Consider the following 20,725-nt stretch of genomic DNA (forward strand, 5'->3'; position numbering starts at 1 on the left):
CCAGCTTGTGAATGTGACAAAATGAATGAAGTCTGGAATAAGATGATTGAGTTTTACACTACCTTTCTGTCACTTTTCAGTTCAGACTTTATTGGTAGTGTATTCCTTCAGAAGAATATTTCAAGTACTCTATGTGACATGCTACACACACTTCGCTTTTGTGTATGATCTCAACTGATATCAATGTTCATGTGTTCATTTGAAGTACTTTATAGAAAGAAATCTGAATTACCTTGAACGCTGAGGTGAGGCATTATTTATAGTGACCTTAGAGTTTCTTGCTACAATAGTAAAGTTTAACAAAATTCTATGATATGGCAGCAATGAAAAATGGATAACATCTTTTCTATTCTATGTTCTTTCTATCCTCTTTTGAATTAAATCCTGCAGTCTCCACCAAAGCAAAATAACTTCATTGGCAAGGCCGTAGATTTGGCCCTAGGGTTTCATAGCTTATCAGTGCAGCATTGGTTTGTTTAGTGTTCCAAATCTACTGTGACCATATCACTTAAGGAATTGTACTTTGGGTTTTCAGAACTGGCCACGTTTTCTCAAGATTCTAGCTAATCAAAATGCTTTCACTCTTTTACCTGTTGTCTGTTAATTGGATCACATTTTTCTTATTCTGGCATTATCTGAAATAGTCTCTAGGTTAATTTCTGGATTTTTAATGAAAGCTTAGCTATGGAAAAGTGCCATAGGTATAAAGTCATGCATTTTAAAATTGTCAGGAAAACTTGCAGGGCAAATACATAATCAACGGTAGAAAAATGAAGCTCTGAAGCACCTTATCTGAGATCTGATTTCTGTTGTTATGGAGTGTTCTGCTTTTTCAGTCTACTGTCTTTCTCATCAAGAAGTTGAGCCCAATTACCTACTGACTTAGTACCATTTTCTCTAAGTCAGATGAGGAGGTTTTCAACATGGTCAGCAAAAAAGATCTGAAACTTTGTAACCTGCCATAACCCAGTAATAGATATGAGAAATTAATGTTAGTCTTGGTCACTAGAATTGTTGTGATATACTGCTTATTTATGTCTTTAAATGTGTAAAAGGGATGAAGATCTCAGGTCTGCAACTTAGGTAATCTCTTCCAGCATGGAAAAATGAGTTGGTTTCATTTATAATACAAGTACAAAAACTACTTGAATATTTTTTCAGTTTAAGTATTACAAAATAAGGGTATCTCTTTTAAGTCAAGAAGGCTTCCATTTCACACTGCTGAGTGAAGAGGGTACTATAAATAATGCTAATGCCAGTTATCTTCAGCAAAAGCTGGCTGCTCTGTAGGCCTTGCACTCTCTCAAATAGTTTTTGAGATAAGGAGCTTTGGGTTTCAACGTCTAAGTATCTAAAATATAAAACTTAGAATGAATAAGCTTTGACTTCTGTGCATGCTGCTGGTTCTTTCATTTTCCTTTGTATCTTACAACACTTTGTAAAATGTTCTTGCTGTTTTTCAGGTAAAAGTAGAAACTGATTTTTCATTTTCAATACTTCTAGTATACAAGACTATGTTTTCATGTTAAATTTGTCTTACATCCGTATATTAATATATTAATGTCAGCATTTCTAATATTCTCTTGATTCCAGTATTTACTTAATTTTGTTCCATGGAAAACATTTAAGATTATATTTTTAGGAAAAAAAACAAAAACAAAAAACAAGGTGCACCTTTCCCTTCCCCCTCACGAAAGTCTAATAACTATTTTCAAACCTTGGACTTAACAGCTGCACAGTAGAAGTGATTACAAAGTGAGATGTGTGGGGAGCCTATTAGGAAAGGACATATTTGGCTATCTTCATTCTGATGTCAAAGTCGTGCCTATTTAGTGTCACAAAAATTCTCATAGCAGTCTTGGGTAAGAGCTTTTCATGCATCCAGAGCTTATATCAATCTACAGCATTCTTTAGAACACAAAGGTAACAAGCAAAAGTATATTTCAGAATAGGTGCCAGTGCTAGGGCTTCTTTTGTGATTGCTGTTTAAATCCGGATCGTGTTTCTCACGCTTCTTCAGACTAATATTTGCTAATGAAAATATCCAATAGAGATGTAACTTTAAAATAGTTGGTTCTCTTTGGGAGTTGGATATGTTTGCCTTTTTATCTCTTTCACTCTCTTGTTTTTGTCTGTAGCTACATCTAAAGGAGGTGACTTTAACAAAAGCAAAATTTGCTAAAAAGAGAGGTTGGATTTGAAATAAATCGCTTCATCGTGACAATTGCATTGTTTTTCGTTATTCTCACTGAATGCTCCATTCTTATTCTGCTATTTTATAAAGGAAAGCAGGACTTGAAACATTCTGAAAGTAGGCCTCTTGTTAATTACTTTGGTTAGCTCATCAACTCTTCTGTCAAATAGCTGAACTCCAATTGTGCCTTAAATGCTGACTTAGAAATTCCTTCTATTCTCCAAATATCTCAAATAATTTTATTTAGTTGTCTATATTTATATATAGGTCCAAAATGACAATTGTCTCAATAACATGCACTGCTATTGCTTGTAAAAACTTTTTTTCAGTTTTAAACTGTTTTGTCAGTTCAACCTTTCGTAGGTCACCTTGACTTTTATTTTGTCAGACTTCTCAATGGGATTCCTTGAACACTTCTGGTGTAAGACTGAAACTGCAAACATGTATCCTGGCTTTCTAACAAAATGTGGTGGAATCCATCCTTGATTTTAGAATGTTCAGTGCAATAGATATGGTAAATGAAAAGCACAAGATGATCATTGCTTAGAACCTTTCTGCATGTTTGTATTGAACTTTTTTTTTTTTTTTTTTTTTTGCATGTCTTGCTGCCACTTTGCACTAAATTTAAGGAGGTTATGCTTAACGACTCTGATGGTAAAAATGTTTCTGAAAGACACTGAAAGGGTTTGTATTAGATTTTGTATATACAGGAACTCCACATTGTGTTGCTGAAGCTGACAGGCTGTTCATCCAGTGCAAGGCTAAAAAAGACAGCTTTCTAGAGAAAGTTTTGGGTCACTTTTTTACTTTTTAAATCCCATCTAAATATTAGTAAGATATTCTATTAATTACAGCTGCAAGTGTGTAGTGTGGGAAGTAATTTTTTTCATATGTGGAGATACTGTGGGTGGGAAAAATAATCTAATTTGTGACTAAAGAGTCAACAAAATTACATGCTTTATTAATATCAGTCTTAACATGGAAATATAAATAACTAGAGAACTCTATTTACTTGTAAACAGAATTACTGTAGTCAAGTATTGCAGAATTTTACAAAAGCTCTTTTTTTTTTTTTTTTTTTTTAAAGGAACTTCATGTTGGTGCTGTTTATGCCAGAACATGGTAAGCAAGGCAAATTAGCTCCAGCCTTGCGTAAGCTTTGTGTAACTAGCAAACACAGTGCAATTGAGTATGAAATCCAGGTGACTTTGGAAATGAAGGAAAATTTCTGAGCTCTCTGGCTGGAAGCTGAACGTGATGACGGCCTGGTCTATGGTAGGGAAACTGAAAATGGAGAAGAGGCACCCCAGAGAAGAGAGAAATGTGGAACAAAATGCTGGGGAATGCAGTGCTGAATCTGAGGAATGGACGAGCTCAGAAAGTGAACCTGAGCAACCGTACTTCCGAAGCAGCTGTAGCAATATTCCATGGAGAGAAAAAGAGGTTTCCACTAAACCACATCGGCCACTCTGTCGTTCCCCATGCTTGGATCGCCCAAGTTTTTCACAGAGTAGTATCACACAAGACTTGAAACTAGAGGAATGCAAAACAAATGTGGACAAGGAATACCAAGCTAAAATGGATTTTGCTTTAAAGCTTGGGTATGCAGGAGATCAGATCCAGGCTGTACTGAATAAACTGGGAGCAGATGCACTCATCAATGATGTTCTGGCGGAACTTGTGAGACTTGGTAACAAAAGTGAATCAGAGGGACAGAGTAGTGCCAGCAGTACCACTAATACTCTGGTGCCAAGAAATCCTTGCCCAAAGGAAATAGCAAGTCCTGAATTGTCACTTGAAGATGAAGTTGTGGATAACAGTGATAACTTGAGGCCAATTGTCATTGATGGAAGCAATGTGGCTATGAGGTGGGTTTCCCTCTTGCAACATATGAAAAGAAGAAAATAACAAAAAATATTGATGTGAAAAATCTGTATTGGTGCTGGGGAATTTAACAGTACTGTGCTGTGTTTTGTTTTAAGTCCTTGAACAATATTGAAAAATATTAATATCCAGAGGTGATCAAACAGGGGAGTTAAAAATAGTCCAAAATGACATTAATATATGCTGATGGTGTGTGCTGGACTTGGGGAAAGTTGAACTACTGCTGACCAAGCCTATTCAGTCAAAGCAATTTAGCAGTGTCTGTACATGGCTGTGCATGAGCTTAACCTACTGACTCACACAGCTGAGGTACTTGTGAATTCAGATGCACTTATGCACAAGGCTACCTGAGTCTATGCTGACTCAAGCTGTGGTTAACATGGATCTATACTGGATCTTGTATGGGAAGGATTTAACTTCCCCCAGAGCAGCCCATGCCGTGTTGTGATTTGCCCTTATAACAAGAACAGCATTGATATCACACCAATGTTTTGACTGTTGCAGAGCAGTGCTGGCAGAGCATCAGGGCCTTCTCTCCAACCCTGTCTTGGCCAGTAGCCTGAGGGTGGACAAGAGGTGGGGAAGGGACATTGCCATTAAGCTGACATGAATTGACCGAACATATATTCCAGACTATGATATCATGCTCAGCAGTAAGAGCTCTGGGAAAGAAGGAGAAAGCCAACTGTATCCTGGGCTCCATAAAAAGCAGCATGTCCAATAGGTCAGGGGAAGTGATTCTCCCTTGCTAGTCCACCCTTATGAAAGACAACCTAGAGTACTGAATTGAGCTATGGGTTCCTCAGCACAAGAAAGGTGTGAACTTTAAGGTGGTTCTAGAGGAAGGCCACAAAATGGCAGGCCTAGAACACCTGTTCTACAAAGAAAGACTGAGAGAGCTAGAGTTGTTTAATTTGTAGAAGGCTCCAAGAAAGCCTTTCAGTACTTAAAGTGGGTTTATAAGAAAGAGAGACGAGAGACTTTTTTTTTAACAAGGATATGTAGTGATAGGACAAGGGTTAATGGTTTTATACTGAAATAAAGCAGAAATTCTGTGTTTTGAGGCTGGTGAAAAACTGGCACAGGCTGCCCAGATGGCCCATTCCTGAAAGTGTTCAAGGTATGGCTGGATAGGCCTTTGTGCAACCTGATATAATAAGAGACATCCCTGCTCATGTCAGCATAGTTAGACTAGATGATCTTTAAAGGTCCCTTCTTCTCTGATTCTCATTACGTATGCATTTGTCTTCCCAAGCAACAGCTGTATGTATTCAGATCCTGCTTCCCAGTAAGCGGAAGAACATTGCATGCTGATGAGAAGTAGAGAGCAATGCTTTTTTCTGTGTTTGTTTCTGTGCAGCCTTTGCTTTTATTTCAGTGAACTCCTGTCTCAAACCCACTAGGATTTATTTTTTTCCCTACATCTCAATTTCTCCCACCTCTGAGTACAGTGAATGAGGGAACAGCTTTGGTACTTGCCTACCAGTTAGCATTAAGCTACACCACAATAAAGATGTTCCCGTAAAGCAACATCACCAATATTGATTTTACTATCTTTTTAATTTTTTTTACTGTAGTTTCAGTCTCTGCCTGAGTAACTCCTGACAGCAGCTGGCAGAAATTGTATACTCTTATTACCTGTGAACTAATACTCTGCTTATAAAATAAACTGTGTATGCATTTGAAAATCTAAAATAATATTATATTCTGTAAAATCTGAAAAGGGTACATAAAATCACTTTAGCAATGCTTTTTCATTAATGATTTAAGTTGCAAGGATTTGGAATATCCTCGTTATCCATAGGCCTTAGTTACACTTCTGATATTAGCTATCTGACTGCCGTAGATCTGTTTCAGCGTTACCTCCTCCAGTGTTTTGAGCCCAGGAACAACATGTATTTCACTGCACTCCAGCAATCTGTGATGTTTTTCTCAATGAGTAAAATTTTTGATTATAATCCATAAAATTATACTAGAGACTTCTTCAGTAAAATGCAGCATTGTTGTATGGGCTGAGAATACCTGAAAAGTGAAAGATTAATTCAGTTTTTGCATTCAAAAACACCTGCATTGATGATGCAAATTGTAGTCATGTGCCTTTAAGGTAAAAAAATTAATGTAACTGAATGGTGCCTATGTAAGAACACTTCCATTTTCAGTGTAGAATATTTTCTTGAACATTTTTAGGGAATGCTACACAGAACTGATAGTTCGAATCCGGATGGTGTGGCAACTGGATATTGCTACAAACTAATGACAGTTGCTTTAAACTGTGGGAGGCATTCTTAGCATTTTGTAGAGCCACAAGTCTCTTTAATTACAGTCAATTACTTGGACTACTAGGAAATTCTTCTCCTGTAGTTCTCACTGCTGGCTAGTCCTCCTGGTTATTTCTGGTAAGTAGTGTCACGTGGCTTTTATAGCATGCTGGAATGCTCCCTTAGGAGGCTGCTCAACCACTCTTTGAAAGCAAGGACACTGTTCCTCAATACAGCAGCACTGATCTGATTGAGTTAACACCTTTTGCAGCAAACGAAATTATCTGAATAAATTCCTATAGAAGTCCTGGCTAGAATATTGAACTGGGCAGCTTCATTGCTGTCTCATAGTTGACAAAGAACTGCAGCTGTCTTGAGGAAGCAGACAATTTTGAATGAAGGCATTTTGAGAAAAGCACATCAAGGAGAATAACATTGGCTTATCAGTCTGCTCTTTTCCAATGCAATTTTAAAAGTAGTTCACGTTGCTAACTGAAGTGTGACAAGGTGTGTGTGGGGGGGGGTTTATAATTATTCTTTCCAGTAAGAGAGTCAACCTTGTTTTTGTTCCCCCTAGGTATTTTTTCTTCCTCAATGTCCAATACATACACTCTTTTTCAGACAAAGAAAATACTAGCTTGAATCTAAATGTGAAATCAATCCATAATGCAGCCTATATGTCTTTCTTAGATATGTAGAATAAATACCAAGAACGTATATTTAGTATGCGTCCTCATACATTATTCAGGCACTCCTTAACTATTTCCTGAGAAGATTTATGATAAAACTGAAGAATTGTGTTTCATGTTTAATGAATCAACCTGTAAGGTAGACTGAATAAGATCTATAATTAAGATTCTAACTAGTGTCTATTTTTCCTTTGCAAAAACTTTTAATGCCACTGTATGAATGAAAGTGGTATCATAGAGCTGTTTCAAACACTCTGAATTTGTGTAATTGTAGAGACCCCAGTATGTTGCAGCAAACAAGTTTTTGGTTAGTTGGAGAAGGGAAGGAGGAACTTGGAGAACTTTTACAGAGTCATTTCTCTCTAAAAGATGTTTTAAAAGCATCTGTTCCTCATAACAGCCAGCATCACTAGCTCTTGTCTTTTTATTATTGCTAACTTTTATACAGCACTATTTCAGGTGAGCTCAATTTTTTGCACATGGTGACATTTTTCAATAGATGAGCTAAAAAAATGAAAAAGCCGAAAAAGCTTTTTGTAGTGTGATGGAAAGTGCAACAATGACAGCAGAGATACCTCCACTGCCAGCCCTTAAGTGAGGTCCGGAAGAGGTGGATCTTGGCCACATGCCTTCCAGTCACCCAGGTACATGGCATACACCTCCTCTGGCCTGGCTCTGCCTTCCCACCAGGTGCTGCATCACTGCTTCAGACCATGACTTAGCATTTCTGTAACACTTTTGCATTAGGATTATTCTATAACTGTTTTGTATTTGCCTGCTTGCTTGTTTTAAATTTTACTGAACTACTATGACTGAAGTAGTAGTTTCATAATTCGATGATTAAACAGCTTTGTCCAACTGTCATTTTTCAATTAAGTAAGCTGGTCTGACAAAACAGTTTACCTGTGTCTACAAATTCTGCTTCCCTTATTTACCCACATCATGACAGCTTTAAAAGGAAAAACAACAAAACCCAAACCCAAAACTTTTATATTTCCTGTTTCTAAGTCTTCTGGGTTTTTTTTTGTTTTGTTTTGTTTTGTTTTCTTGTTTCTTTGGTTCTTTTCTCTTCAGCCATGGAAATAAAGAAGGATTTTCCTGTCGGGGAATTCAACTAGCTGTTGATTGGTTTCTGGAAAAAGGACATAAAGATATCACTGTGTTCGTACCTGCATGGAGAAAAGAACAGTCTAGACCAGATGCACCAATTACAGGTAACAGGTCAAGATTTTGTTTGACTTTTTGGTTCAAGTAAATAAATGTGTTATATTAAGACAGAATGGTGTCATTGTTCTAATGACATACTACATACTAAGCTGTGGTCATAGTGTTGCTTGCACTCAGCTGTTTGGGAACAACACAATTTCACTGGTGAGGAACAGTTAAGTATTTGCATTTAAAAAAAAAAAAAAAAGAGTTATTTTTTGAAATATAACTGGATCATGTCAATGCTCATGAGAGGAGATACAGTTTTCCACCAATAGCAAATGTTGTTAACGGGACAGAAAATAATTCTCAGTTGCTGGGCTCAATTGGTGTGTTCAATTGATGTGAAGCAAACAGAGAAGGAATATTCTAAAGCTCTATCTATATCTAAATATCTATCTAAATATATATATATATCTAAAGATCTAGGTTGGCAGGGAAAACTCCACAGAAAAAAGATCTCCAGAAAGAGACCCTTTCCATGTGGCAGTCAGCCCTTAAATGGGGTCTAGAATTGCCTTCACCTGTGCTCATGGCTGACTCACTCCTTTCCTCAGGTGATCAATCAGTGGTTCAAGCTGTGACTCAACAGTTCCCATACACGGGGCTAATAGAAAATAAGTGCTGCCTGGCCAGGTACACATTTAGCAGTGTTATCTTGAACACTGAAGAAGCAGAATACCTTTTGACCCCATTTTCAGTACTTACATTTTACTCCAAGCTAACAAGAAGTCTATTACAAGGCAGTAATAATTGAGTTACAGAATCATAGAATGGCCAGAGTTGAAAAGGATCTCAAAGATCACATAGTTTCAACCCCCTGCTGTGTGCAGGGTCGTCAACCAGCAGACCAGGCTGCCCAGAGCCACACCCAGCCTGGCCTTGAATGCCTCCAGGTATGGGGCATCCACTGCCTCCTTGGGCAACCTGTTCCAGTGCGTCACCAGCCTCTGGGTGAAAAACTTCTTCCTAATAACAAAACCTCCCTTGCCTCAGTTTAAAACCATTCCCCCTTTTTCCATCACTGTCCACCCTCACAAACAGCTGTTCCACCCTCCTGTTTATACACTCCCTTCAAGTACTGGTAGGCCACAATGAGGTCTCCCCAGAGCCTTCTCTTCTCCAAGCTAAACAAGGCCAGTTTTTGACATGTACCTTACCTAACTGTTCCTAAACATGGTTATTTACAGAGGAGTACAGTAGTTATGAAGCTTAAATACGGGTTATTTACTTAGTGCTTAGAAAGCTCAGAAATTCTCCTTCTCCTTCTAGGTCTTTGTTGTTGTTTGAAATGGGGATCATATATGCACATAATAAGAAAATTATTTCTCAGAAGAGAGAGTTTAAGTTTAATATTTCAGGGGCTGCATTTCTTTACAAACATTTAAAGAAGTTGCTTAAGTAAACTTATTTTACAGATCAAGAAATCTTGCGGAAATTAGAGAAAGAGAAGATTCTTGTATTCACACCGTCCCGCCGAGTGCAGGGGAGAAGGGTGGTGTGCTATGATGACCGATTCATAGTGAAGTTGGCCTTTGACTCAGATGGCATAATTGTATCAAATGACAACTACAGGGATCTAGCAAACGAAAAGCCTGAGTGGAAGAAGTTCATAGAGGAGCGCCTGCTGATGTATTCATTTGTGAATGACAAGTATGTTTTTTCTTCAAAAATTAAGAGAATTCGCCAATTCCAAACCCTTGGTAAAAACTGCAGTTCAAATTTCATTTCTTTACCATTAGGTTTATGCCTCCTGATGATCCTTTAGGACGCCATGGTCCAAGCCTTGAAAATTTCTTAAGGAAAAGGCCAGTTATTCCTGAACATAAAAAACAACCGTGTCCTTATGGTAAGTGCTTAAGCTATATTGATGTACTCTATTCAAAGGTAGGTGAGGCGAGCGATTAATTAACATTTTGTCATTACTAGCTGTCCTAGCAGCATATCTCTTTCTATGTCCATCATGCACATATTAATAAGAACAATATAGCAAAAAATTAAAGCTATCACAGCTTTTTGCTTTTTTTTTTTTTTTTTCTGGTTTGTATTCAATAAAACATCTATAACTACACCAACTGTGTTAGGAATGTTTTATTTTATATAGCATTGAGTATGTTGTCAGTACTGAACTTATGAGTGGTAGGAAGAAAAGTGATGTGCCTTGCGCTGCATGCGGTGATATACCTGGTTACAGGTAGTAGCAGAGTCTGTGAATTCCTGCATATGTAATTATTCTTTACGATGATAATACAGAAACATTACAATTAAGAAACCCTTCACTAAAGGTGTGAAGAAAAAAGTAGCAGGTGGTAGTATCAATTTCTGGTTTATTTAACTTGAAATCACTTTTCTTACAGGTAAAAAGTGCACCTATGGGCACAAATGTAAATATTACCACCCAGAACGGGCAAACCAGCCTCAAAGGTCAGTAGCGGATGAGCTTCGAATAAGTGCCAAATTATCTGCTGTGAAAACAATGAGTGAGGGAGCCTTGGCCAAATGTGGCACAGGGCCCTCCAGCTCCAAAGGAGAGATCAGTTCTGAAGTGAAACGCATTGCCCCAAAGCGTCAGTCAGATCCAAGCATTAGATCAGTAGCTGTGGAGCCTGAGGAAAAGTTAACAGTAGCCCGGAAGTCTGAGGCCAACTCTGTCCCATCTCTGGTTTCTGCATTAAGTGTACCTACGCTCCCTCCACCAAAAAGCCATGCAGCTGGTGCATTAAATACTCGTTCTGCAAGCAGTCCAGTGCCAGGTTCTTCACAGTTCACACATCAGAAATCCTCACTGGAACACATGTCCAGTGTGCAATATCCTCCGATACTAGTCACCAATAGCCATGGCACCTCAGTTAGTTACACTGACCAGTATCCCAAATATGAATCATTAGGGGACCATGGCTATTATTCCTTACTCAGTGATTTCTCCAACTTGAGCATAAGTAGTATGCATAACACAGATTATTACGGGGCTGATATGGACCAGGGGATGTATTCTAGAAACTCAAGCCCCTGTCCTGATAATTGCTTAAGCCATACAAGTAATGATTCTTATTCCTCTTACAATGACTTGTATCTGGGTGTAGCAGATGCCAGTCCAGAAGATAATGTGAAGATCCACAGACTGACATCGCAAAATCGTCTTCAGCCTTTTCCCCATGGTTACCATGAAGCCTTAAATAGAGTTCAGAGTTTTGGAACTGAAGAGCCTAAATCCCTTCGCAAACAGTCTGTTTCCCACTTAGGCCTGCATGCCCAGCATCCAGTTATTGGAGCACGGTCCAGTTGTCCAGGAGAATACCCTGTGCCTCAAAATATTCATCCATCAACTGCACAACCAAGCCGTGCCTTGGTCATGACAAGAATGGACAGTATTTCTGACTCACGGCTTTATGAAAGTAATCCTACAAGGCAGAGAAGACCACCTCTGTGTAGAGAACAGCACGCTAGTTGGGATCCGTTACCGTGTGCGTCAGACCCTTATACTTACCATTCATATCCATTGAGTAACAACCTTATGCAGCCATGTTATGAGCCTGTAATGGTAAGAAGCATGCCTGAGAAGATGGAGCAGCTGTGGAGGAATCCATGGATTGGGATATGTGGTGAGCCACGGGAGCAACATATTATCCCAGAGCACCAGTATCAAACATACAAGAACCTCTGCAATATCTTCCCGCCAAGCATTGTCCTTTCTGTGATGGAAAAGAATCCCCACATGACAGATGCACAACAGCTGGCAGCTATGATTGTTGCCAAACTAAGAACCGGGCGCTGAGATATTATAACCTCTTTTGTATAAATGAAACCATACAGCACATAGGAGCTGGCAGAAAAATTATATAAAGAAGGAAGTAGGCAAATCTATTGTAAATATTTTATAATAAGGTAGGATAAACTTCTGTACGCAGTAGTTGTTGTATATGTATTGAGGCGCTATTTAAGAGTTGACTGTATTGTAAATTTTAAGATTTTAAAAATAGGGATTTTTAATAGCATTTTACAGGAAATGCATACCTTGCTGCATGGATATTTCCTTAAGAACTACAATGTCACATTCAGTGTCTCAAAGCTCTTAATACACAACTATTATTAGCAGTTATATTGCATGTATTAACGTACACTTTCAGTTTGATTATAAATAACCAATTGGCCTTTCAAAGCATGCTGTATACAATCCCAGATGACCTCTAGGGCTTCAGCTTTGCAATCTGACACCACCTATTGGTACCTCAAATACTGAAGAAAAGTAACTTGACAAAAGTGTTTCTTTTCTTAATGGTCTTTCTTAAATTTCAAAACTGATCCCCACAGGTTTATCTGTTACTGTTGCTTCGGTCCAACAGAAGCCAAATACTTCATTAAATTAGGACCAAAACGTTAAGGAATATGAAGGCGTGCTAAAACTAAAAGGTGTTTTAACTGTAGCTTCCCTCTTCAGAATTGCCTGTCAGCAGTGCAGTAAGCAGCTGCTGCTCCAGACAATTTAAGAAGATGAAAGGACATTGTCAGTTGTGTATGAATTGGATTACTCAGACTCAAGTAGTGGGAACTGAATGTTAATGCAGGAACTCATCAGTAACTACAGCCCTTCTGTGGGCAAGGATGGCATTTAGCATGCAAGATGGCCATCCAAGATGAACCCATGACAGGAGCAGGAATGGCTGTTTTCTGAAAAGAGATGCTACAGTTGGGGTTTGTGGCGAAGCTTGCTCGGTTTTGCTCTCCAGATCCATGCAGAGGTATGCATTTGCCTCATGAATGTTTCTAAAACTTCCTTTTCAACAAGTGAGATAATTTTGTGTGGCATTGTTTTCTCAAATGGTATTTTGCTCAGGGTGGGAACCTTTGTAGCTAAAAGTCTCCAAAAGAGGCGTTTCTTGTTTTTTAAGCTGCACTGACTGAACGCCCTTTTTTGACTCCATTGTATATTTCAACATTTGGAACCATGACTAACTCGATATGTCTCGAGCTAGGACTTAATAATTTCTACTGTAGTTTTTTTCATGAAAGCTGAGAAGGCCTGGTTTACGGCCTCTTGTTTCTTCATGAGAAGGTGTGACACTGCCTAAATGTTTCTTACTGTGAAACACACGGAACGTGAGGCTGCAGTCAGGGTTGTTTCTGGTGTTTTGATAACAGCTTGCATGCTGCTTTCTCATTCTCTGTTTGTCTCAGGAACAAAACGACACCATTTTCACATTTGCACTGCTGTATAAACGATTGATTTGATTCACAATACTCTTCAGGCTATTTATCATGGGCAAAATGTGTTCCTGCAGGTGAAAAGCAACAAAGAAAACCATTTTAGGTGCAATGACAGTTAACATACTGATAATGGATATCATTTCACACGTGACCAATATTCTTCTGTTGGTACGGGGAACATATATAATGACCATGTCATTACATATTTAAATTGAGTTAACTCAAAGGTGATTTGTATTTATACTCGGCGTTTAAAAATAACTGAGTTTGAATTAGTTGGTTACTACCTCTGTTAGTAGCAAAAAAATAAATCTTTGGACACCTACAGTAGCTGGAGGACACAGGTTGAACTCCTAAGCAATATCCCAAACCATTTCTTACTAACCAACGCGTTGGATATTTAATTTGCAATTAATTTTTCTTCTCTTGCATGGTATTAAGCAGCTGAGAGCAATGCCTCAAATAGCCAGAAATGACCTTTTGTTTGTTGATACAAATTGTATCTCTTTTTCTTCATTGTATAAAAACTGTTTAAAAAAAAAAGAAAAAAAAGAAAAAAAAAAAAAGACACACCAACCCCCACTCCCACCCTAACAACCCATAAACCTCCCCATTAACTTCAGGATTCCACCTTCACCGCAGCGTTTGTGACACTGTGTGTCACATGGAAGTAGCCCACAAGTAACGATGACTTCATGTTATTTAAACTGGGCACTCATAATTTCTAGATGAGCAAGACGACTTATCAGCACACAGATACTGTGTGCACCTCAAGGCATCACGTGGTCATCTTCAGTCTATGGAGCAGACTCATCCTTGCACTAAACTTAATGTAAAAACTTAGCCGTTCACTCCTCTGCATGCGTTTGAAGTGTAACGGTAATTACTGTAGAGCCTGCTTTATTCTAAATGCATTAATTTATAATTTATTTGGTCTTAAAATGAAGTTTATATTGCACTCACATTTTCCATCTTGTATGGGATGTTTGTATGTAAAAACACGTTTGTCCCCTCTTCTTCCCCTTATGAAGACAAGCTGTCTCGGGAGGCTTTGGTGGGTGTTTTTAATACTTTAACATGCGGAAGCCTGAGTGGAAGGAAGTTGCTGTGTGAAGCTGTGCGCGGTTTATGGAGCCAGTCATTTCTGCAGGACCTGTCTGTTGTTCTCATTCATGTTCACCAAATGTCGGCTTCCTGATAAACAAGAAGAGGGATTACTCTAACTGCAAAAGCTATGGTACTGCAAACACGGCATACCAACTGTGAGAGGCACTCTGAAAGCTGATTGATTGCCTGTGTATAAAAAGCTCCTTGCATCCATCCCATGCAGAGTCGCTGAGTTGGTAGTGTAGCCTTGTGGAAATTAACTCGCAAATGTTGTGCTTGTTTAGTCCACCTTAGAGGAAACGAAACTTTCGTATGTGCTGTAGTCTTTCCTCATCCACCAGTTAAAGTGACAGTTCCGATATCCACATCTGTTCTCAGTCGTGTTTAGAAGCCAGCTCAAAACACTGACACATGAATTATTCTTGAGCGCATAAGCTTAGATTTCTTCTTACATGGAAGAGTTGATCTTATTAACACACGATCACAAATGTCTATATTGTAAATATAAGACTTTGTATAAATGCTCTTTCTGAGAGCATGGTATTTAAATGTTTTTAAAACTGTTAAGTAAGCAGTTCTAGAAATTATATTTTAATAAAACCCATAAGATTCTAGCTGAGAAACTGCAATGAGGGGGAAAAAAAGTGCTGAGATGCAATCTTGCAAGAAGATGGGATAATGTAAGCAGAGCCAGTGCTTGCTCCAGGCATTCTGAATTACTGACCTTCAGTCTCCAGCTGTATTACTTTGACATCACTTATCACTTAAGAGTGCACAATGTTATACTCCTGATTGAAAACTCAGATGCTTTATTGGAAGTCAGCCTAATTTTATGTGTTTTGAATTACATGTTAGTAAGATATAAGTTGTACATATGGAACATTTTACTACTGTTAGGCCTGTTGTTGTCTTATTCAGCTACAGTAGTGGGCTTTATTCATCTGTAGAATTAAACGTTATGGTTTAATTGTTGTAAAATTTTATAAATCTCTTTGGGTTATTTTGGTTGACCCAAATATAATGTAAGTCTCAATGACAAAATGAGTGGGGGAAATAAAAATGGATGTTAGGCCAATACGCGGTACTTATAAAACCTTGTGTGCAAACGCTCAAGGTGCAGCTGCATGGACATCATTCACTAGCATGAGGCTGTTTAGCTTTCAGTAACAAACGTTTTAAGTTTAAACTCTTACAAATAGGAAGTGAACAATACAGTTGCTTAGAACAGAAGAATCCCCATTAAAAAAATACCAAACCAACACCCCAAAGTAATTGACATAGGTAAGTTCTCCACACATGCTGGAAAGGCCAGTTTGCCTCAATCTCTGGATTTTGGAATTCTTACTGATAAAGCCAGAACATATGAAGCATAAACGTGACCTGGTGAGCCTGTTAAAAACTTGGTTGGTGGTGCGCACGCATACCTGCGACATCTGTCAAGTCACAATCAGGAACGTTTTGGAGAGCATGTTTTGAATGCAGCCATTCTGAAAATCCCACGCTAAAAAGGAGCTAGGAGCTTCATTTCTCTGCAGCTTTGGCCCACAGAAACACCTGCTTTTTCTTGACTTAGAAGAAGTGAACACAAAACATTGGGACCACAGGACTCCTATTGACCAGATCATGAGATCTGTTGCTACAGTAAAGTATTTGGCATCAGTGCCCCTTTTTATGCACCCCCCATGGCAGGCTGTGTGACAGAGCCATAGGTGTTCCTTGCAATGCTAAAACAGGAAAAAAAACCCAAATTTGCTGTTACTTAAGCTATTCCCATGCCAGTGTTTGCTCAGCCTTTGAAGATCCATTATATAATCTCTATGATTTTGGTCTTTGGTATTTTGAAGTTTGTAAACATACTAAAAGTCTTTAGAGGAATCCAAAACTAATATAGTCTGTTACCTGTAGCCTCCCTGCTCTGTGTGGAAGGTTTGCACAACTATTTAATATACATGAAATGTTATACTTTATTTATCTATCTATATAAAACCTGCTTATTTAATAAAACTGAGAGCCACTGGATAATTTGTTTCTTGCCTTTTTTTTTTTTTTTTTCCCCTCTTAAGAGAAGTCTCAGAAGAGCTCTTAGTCCAAAATATCTGTCACAAAACACCCAGGCTGCATCTCAACATTTATTCCTTTTTGATTTACAGGAAGAACACCCAACTTGTGAAGTCACACACAATGTTCAGCTTCCATGTTTCAATCTGTGTAGGAAAAGGATGAGAGTAAGGGTGCTTCATGTCACTGGAAAAAAAGCAGAGGAGAAACTTGTGTTCATTAGGTCCCACTTGTCAGCAGTGTTTCTATTAAATCAGTTTTCTTTGTGTATTTCAAAGCCTCATGATTTCAGTTTGTGAGGGGAGGATACAGCACTACAGTGATTCGACCTGAAATCACTGCAACATTTTTTGGGGAAACAAAATAGGGTAAGGAAAATGCTATAAGAAGATCATCTTTGCTAGGACTTGTCACTATTACTATGTTTGCTCTCACAGTAACCAGGAGGATCCAGGTACTCCAATAGACAAAACCATTCAAAAACATTACAATTCACGTATTACCAAACTGCTTTTTCCACATCTCAGGCCCTTTGTGATTCGTCAGAACAGCCCTCACATACACTGAGAACACCTACTACTGCATACACGTACATACACACCACCACACACAACTGAGATTAGATTAGTAGATTCCATTTGATACTCTCTCTTCCAGTTTTCTCCCCAAAACTGTAACCTTTTGGTAGCACAGGAGGCCCTCTGGAGAGTGACTGCTGTCACCATTCAGAAAACAAAATATTTAAGACTTGAACAGGCAGGGATAAGTTATCCTAATAATTCCACCACTGCATTCAGTGAAAGGGATGTTCCCAAGGCCATCGCTCCTCAGCGATTCCCACTTACATCATTTATCCTTGCAATCTTCCATAAAGCTCTGAAATTTGTATCTCCAGTTCCTTCTACACCTTCCACTTGGAGGTGGTTTTAACAGCAGAAACCTGCCTGGGAAGGTCAATTTGCAGAGGGGAGCAGGCTGACTCTCAGTCCCGCCCAAAGCAAAGGGAAAATCAAGCACTTAAGGAATACACCTTTCTCAGCCCCAACTCAGAACGCGTTTTTAGTAGGCAAACCAATTGGCATGCTGAAAAAGGAATTTTACTATGAGCGCCTTTATCAGAGGAAGAAAAAAGCCGCACACAGCGCGGTGTTTGTCAGCATGCTTTTCTTCTTGAACTGTTAACGTTTGCATGTTTCTTTGTATCCCTTTAAAAGCATCAATATCACATAATAATGTTGGCATCTAATGAGAACAGTAACTATAAGGCATCAAAAAGATGCCATTTCACAGCCTGCACTGACATTTCCTGAGTTCTGTTCAGTTTGTTTTTAACTACTGCAAGTTGTTGGACTGACTCAGAGAAACTCTGCCTTAATCCCCCAGAAGATGCACTCCAACCAGTTCTTACTGAGAAGATTTGAAATAAAAGTGCTTTGACTCCTAATTTCTTGGCAAGTCATTATAGAAGCTGCTAAGTTACAAGAATATTTAATACAAGAAAACTCAATCTAGAGGAAAAAAAGCTGCCTTTGTTCTCATCTATTATCTAAAATGGCAACCGAGTCCACTTCCACACGCTAGCTAATGTAGCTCATCATGCCAGCTTTGCAACAAAGGCAACAGACTGCTCAACTGCAGCAAAATCACACATAGAAATAGCATCAGACAGAAAACTTACCTTCATTTGAAATCCCATCCCAATGAAAAGTGTAGCACAACCTCATGCTGCCTATATAATCCAAACTCATCAATGACCACATTAGAGTCACTGAAAGAGAAAGGCTCTCGGTAGGACTGCCAATGGGAACCAGCAGACCTTTTCCAGAATATCCAAAAGAAAAACTGCACCCAGAAAGGATGTTTGCCTTTAGCCAGTGATATTTATTAACCGTGAACAAAACTGAACAACAAAGGGATTCCAACATACATTAAGTGTATTTCACAAACATTGGCTACAAGTTCTAGATAGTGGATAAGCAGACAAAAGCTACTGCAAATAGAACTTACAACATGCTTTGAAAGCTGTTTTATATGGTAAAAAGTAATGAATCCTCATGGAAAAAGAAAATCCTGGAGTGGCTGCTTCCCTACCACCATCAGGAGTTCCTCCATGTCACTTATCTTGTGCAACACAGAGCTGCAGAGCAATTTATTGTCTTAGAAAAGCTGAAGGCCACTTTTTATTTTATGGAAGTCATTCTGGGTCCATAATAATCCTCCTGTCACAGGAACATTCAGCTCTGCAGAGCTGTGAAGAGAAGAAAAGAAACCAAATAAGCACTGAGCTTGTATCACCCAAGTACTTTTGATTTAACATACAAAATGTCATTTCCCTCTTTTAGCTCTGATCATTTACCTACTGGAACATCCTTCGTTTTTAAACAGTTCATTCACGAGAAGGCACAGCCTGAGGTAACGGATAGCAAAGCACAAACCAAACTATTGTGAGGGAGACATGACCACAAAGAATATCAGCTAATGCAGCAAGTAGGCAACGTAAAAATAGCTCGTCATGAACTACCACTGTTATAATGCCCTTATGTTTCCTCACAGAAATTAGCCATTCCTATTCACAACAAAGCCATAGAAACCAGAGCTTTTAAGGGAAGTTCCAGTTTGGTGCCACTCCCAGCATATTAAATAATTTCTAGTTTTAGAAAGTGGCTCATCCTTAAACAGGCGTAAAATCTCTTCCTTGCAAAAGTGACCAGTTGGGACTGGCTCTCACAGATCCCAACGACTTGCTGACACCAGCACATAAAGGAACAATTATTCTCCCACAGCATTCCCAGACAAGTCTTTCTTAAACCCAGAATTCAAAGAGCAGGTGAAGAACAAAGGTAAGCCATTCCCTACCCAAAGTTTTTCTATGCGCAGCAACTTAAACCACAACTTTATTGTTCGGAGTCAGATAAGGGTTTGCTTTATTAGTTTTACGAAAAAGGAGAAAGCTGAAATTTAACAATAATGTGTTTTTAAAGGATCTACTTCAAACCTGACTAACGTGGAAGAAGAAAAAAGGGAAAACCTGCTCATTGCTCTCCTCATGTATGCCCAAGGAGAGCTCATGTAGCCCCTGCTACAACCTACTGTCCTCCAGGATCTGATTATACCCCCTTTCCACTCCTCTTTATCCTCCAGCACATATTGCCCCTTTCATCTACTTGCTTACACAGATCACCATTAGGACAAAGAACATTCCAGCCATTACCCACGAGCATTGAATAGTTAATGCAACTTCTGAAACATCAGTAAAAACCTCTCGATCCAACTTCTGAAACATCAGTAAAAACCTCTCGATCCAACTTCTGAAACATCAGTAAAAACCTCTCGATCCAACTTCTGAAACATCAGTAAAAAACTCTCGATCCAATCCCTGAAGCCACTGCATGTCAGCAGTTCCCACTCTCAGGAAATGAAGTCACTTCCAACAGGCCTCTTGTGGATTTACAGGCCTCTTGGACCCCACAGTCAAGTAGAACGGACACCACACCTGGAGTACACAAAGAGCACAAGAGCTTACCGCACAAAGAAAAGTCCCTGTGAGAGTGAGGGCAGCTATTCAAAGCCTCAGAGGTTGCTGCAGTAACCTACAGTAATCCTAAGCACAAACCTGGAACACCAGGAAAGCCACAAAAGAACACAATCTTTTGCATTCACAGCAGCTTACACGTCGTGTTAAACCAAAACCAAATCACAACGTTACATCCTATTTCTGCAAACAAGACTGAACCCTTTGGAAAGCTTTATTTATAAAATAATTTAAAGCTATGCAGTGAATAATTCCATGCATAAGTCCACCAGAGATCAAACTGCAACAAAGAACAAGCAAAAAGGAGCAGGGGAAAAACAAATCACAACATATCTGACAACTTAGTGAGGGAAAACTTCGTTGATGCTGAGGTTGTTTCTTCAGTCTCAAGGGAGGCACATTCTCTTATTTTCTGAACCTCCAGAACAACGGTAGAGAACAGAAGTGAAACACAGGAGTTGAGAAGGCCTTTTAACTGTATCTCAACATTGGGTACATCTTCAAAAGGGAAGCAAGGTTGCCAGCGATAGAAGTTGGTTTGTTTAGCAATAGGGTACATAGTTTAGCAATTAGTACATTAGTTTAAGAACCA

The 20,725-nt window shown here is 38.8% G+C and overlaps 2 protein-coding genes across 8 annotated transcripts in view; one reads left to right on the plus strand and one right to left on the minus strand.

Moving 5' to 3' along the window:
- ZC3H12B (zinc finger CCCH-type containing 12B) overlaps positions 1–16,562 on the plus strand; it is a 32,308-nt gene extending 15,746 nt beyond the window's left edge. For 3 of the 6 annotated variants that reach the window (XM_032444604.1, XM_015860082.2, XM_015860086.2), the window contains 5 exons: positions 3,282–4,062; positions 8,100–8,239; positions 9,650–9,884; positions 9,974–10,080; positions 10,589–16,562. In XM_032444604.1, coding sequence (XP_032300495.1) covers positions 3,452–4,062; positions 8,100–8,239; positions 9,650–9,884; positions 9,974–10,080; positions 10,589–12,006 — 2,511 coding nt within the window. In that variant the 5' untranslated portion in view covers positions 3,282–3,451 and the 3' untranslated portion in view covers positions 12,007–16,562. Of the gene's footprint in view, positions 1–4; positions 246–1,576; positions 2,709–2,823; positions 2,879–3,281; positions 4,063–8,099; positions 8,240–9,649; positions 9,885–9,973; positions 10,081–10,588 lie in introns of those variants that run through there. The other 3 variants (XM_015860085.2, XM_015860084.2, XM_032444603.1) reach the window with 3 other exon arrangements.
- Positions 16,563–18,459: 1,897 nt separating this feature from the next.
- Positions 18,460–20,725, minus strand: part of LAS1L (LAS1 like ribosome biogenesis factor) — a 29,650-nt gene continuing 27,384 nt past the window's right edge. For both annotated transcript variants that reach the window (XM_015860089.2, XM_015860087.2), the window contains one exon: positions 18,460–18,849. In XM_015860089.2, the coding sequence (XP_015715575.1) occupies positions 18,759–18,849 (91 nt within the window). In that variant the 3' untranslated portion in view covers positions 18,460–18,758. The remainder of the gene's footprint in view (positions 18,850–20,725) is intronic.

The sequence above is a fragment of the Coturnix japonica genome, chromosome 4 (assembly GCF_001577835.2).
Source record: "Coturnix japonica isolate 7356 chromosome 4, Coturnix japonica 2.1, whole genome shotgun sequence".
Taxonomy (NCBI): Eukaryota; Metazoa; Chordata; class Aves; order Galliformes; family Phasianidae; genus Coturnix; species Coturnix japonica.